Raw genomic sequence first — 2,917 nt, forward strand, 5'->3', positions numbered from 1 at the left:
GGGTCCTTTCCTAAAAAAAGAGAAACGACCACCACCGCTAACAGAAAACCAACTCAGCAAACGAAGAGCGGGTACAACCAGCCTCCCCTACTGTGCTAGTTTTCTATTCACAGGGCTTTGCTTCTTTTTTTAAAGGAAAAGGAACATTCAGAGTTGGACTCCACCACCAGTAGTCTGAAGTGGTACAGTCCATTCTGCCACCAGTCTCCATTACCTGAGTGATCCAGACTGTAGTTTCTTTACTTGTGTCCAATCTCTTCCCTTTCCAGAGGAGAAAAAAATACATGGGACAACCATAAGGAAGAGAGAGGAAAAGGGGCTTGACAACAGGGATGGGCACAAAACTAAAAATTCCAGTTCAGGGCAATTCTTGAATCAAACCAGGCAAAAAAAGAAAATGCCCGAATCAGCCAGTTCAGATCCCCCTTTCTCCCAGCTGCAGCAAGCCGTGTCCGGGAGAAAAGGGGGAGGGATTGCTAGGAAAGGGTTAAATGGCTGGCGGCCATTTAATCTAGCCATTTCAAAGAAGGGGGAGAGTGAAATGGATGGGTTAAATGGCTTGCAGTCATTTAAATCTAACAGCCGACAGGCGGACTCACCCGCTGTTAGGTTTAAAGGGCTGGCAGCCATTTCAGCAGTCTGTCTCACTTCCCCTCACCTCAATGCAGGAGGAAGCAAAACCGACCAGTGAAATGGCTTGCAGCCATTTAAATCTAACAGGTGAGGACCAAACTGTACAAAAATCCACTAAAACTTTGGGGAAGCGCCTTCCTTGAACATCAGTTTGGGGGCTATGAAATGCGCCAAGTTCATGATGAATTCTGGCTCATGGACTGGTTCATGCCCATCCCTACTTGGCAGGCCCATTTCCCAACAAAGTTACAGGAAGTTGTTTTCGCCAGCTGGCTAAATCAGCTACCCCCGTGCATCTGATGCACCTTCAGCAAAGTTCTAATCTCTACCTCTGCCTGCAGGAGACAAAATCAGAAAGAACCCTGCGGTGGCCAGATGGTCCACTAACATATGGCATGCTCCATCCTCCCATCCATCTCTCCCCTGCTCTGAACCACCAAAAACACATAGATTAGTTAATTTTTTTCTCCCCTGAACCATCTCCAGAGCAAATACAGGGTAAATGCAGCAAGGAGATGGAAAATATCTCTCTTCAGCCGAGAGGCAGAACGCAGAGGCTTTAAGCTAAGATATGAGCCCCGCTTCCTTATGGTAAAAATAGTTTTGAAGCACCAGTTTGCGTGAAAGTTAATTCCACACTAATCCAAATCTGTACAAAATTAATATTTGCATGGCAACACAGTGGGGGGATGGCATTCTTCCAGATATTGGAATCTGCATCCAGCCAGATGTGCATAAGTAGTATCTTGTCACTGCACACAAATTGGGGGGGGGGAATGAGAAGAAAGAAAAAGAAGAGAAGTCACACAAGAAAATACCAAATGCTCAAACTTTCCCCATCACAGCCACAATCAGATAGTCTGTATTGGGGCACAGTAGGTGCAACGCAGATTTTAAAAAAAGCGTCTGGTGCCATTTTTTGTTTGCCGAGCTGAGCTGACAGGCCTAAGGCAACACCTGGAGGGCAGCTAGTCCAGTGGAGGAATGGAAGAGGCTGGCAGTGAAATGCAGAACCTTTGCAGAACAGGTGGAAGCCTGCCACGCTTTCTTTCCCTGCTCCTTTCTCCCTAAGCCACCAAGATCCTCAGGCAGTCGGAAGCATCTTTTCCACTGGGGCGGAACTGGGGCAGATGACTCCGCCCTGCAGCCGAGGGTCCCCTCTTGCCAGGCACACGCAATCGCTCCCATTCCATCTGGAGAGCAACCATTTCACACAGCACAGCTCTCCCGTCTTGTCTTCCAACAGATCCGTCGATGTACGTGATGCATCTCTCTGGCCGCCGCCACCACCACCGAACATCTCTTTAGAAAACCCAAAGGACCCGCTTACTGTGAGGCATTGCTTCAAAATCCCCCGTTTTACATCGGCTGCTACAAGGTGTCTGCCTAAATTAATCTCTGGAAAGGCGTCGAGACAACGCCGCTTCTTGGCGTTTGTAATTTAGTACCCGTGGTCCAAATCGTCACTGCCTCAGGCCGCATTTCAAGTTCTGTACAGGCGGAATTTGGTATTTCGGCTGACAAGATTTGAATCTGCCTATGCAGAGCCGTGTCCAGGTTCGGCCTCTGAGATCTCCCGTCCCAAAAGAGAGAGATCAGCAAGGTTGGCTTGCACAGTTCCACTGGAATCCGTCTCGTCTGAAGAAGCCAAGAAGACAAAACATCCTGTTGTCCTGTTCCAGGAAACCTCATCCAGGCCGAGCAGTGTGGCCCGCTCGCCAACCAGAAGCTACCCACCATCCTTCATTTCACCTTCCTCCCCTCCCCAGCTTCCTTCAAAAGCTGCAACTGGCAATCTCCATGGCTGATCTCTAACCTCCAGGAGGCACAGACAGGCAAAAGCAATACCATCAAGTACACGTCCCTTGAAAAAGGTGTGCGCTTTTTAAAAAAGGCACCAAGATAGAGTACATAAAAAAAGCTCATCTGACCGTAACGGGGGGGAGGGGGGTCACAGCCCATTTTCCCCTCTTGATTAGGAAATCGAAGGTGCCCGCCCCTCTTTGTTCCCACAATGAAAAAGTGTGCCCATCTCTCCCCCCGCCGGAGGGTACTGAAGATTAAGACATTTTCCAGAAGGTCAGTGATGCAGTCAGGACACCGGCAGCAAATACAGCAATGGTTTGCCACGTGGGGGTGCCGAAGTAGGACAGGAGGCCTTCCTAGAAAACAAGATGGGAAGAGGAAGAATTCAAGTTGCACAAATTGAAAACTCAAACATCACCTGACCAATGTTCCCTCTAAGCTGTGGAGTCTTGTGAGCAAAAATTCTACTTTGTGAGCT

The 2,917-nt window shown here is 48.7% G+C and overlaps 1 protein-coding gene across 1 annotated transcript in view; it reads right to left on the reverse strand.

Annotated features, from left to right (window-relative positions):
• Positions 1–2,584: 2,584 nt before the first annotated feature.
• LOC107116597 (apoptosis regulator BAX-like) overlaps positions 2,585–2,917 on the reverse strand; it is a 10,230-nt gene continuing 9,897 nt past the window's right edge. The window contains exon 6 of the mRNA XM_015418535.1: positions 2,585–2,795. Coding sequence (XP_015274021.1) covers positions 2,694–2,795 — 102 coding nt within the window. The 3' untranslated portion in view covers positions 2,585–2,693. The remainder of the gene's footprint in view (positions 2,796–2,917) is intronic.

Source organism: Gekko japonicus, unplaced genomic scaffold (assembly GCF_001447785.1).
Source record: "Gekko japonicus isolate JY-2015 unplaced genomic scaffold, Gekko_japonicus_V1.1 scaffold299, whole genome shotgun sequence".
Lineage (NCBI taxonomy): Eukaryota > Metazoa > Chordata > Lepidosauria > Squamata > Gekkonidae > Gekko > Gekko japonicus.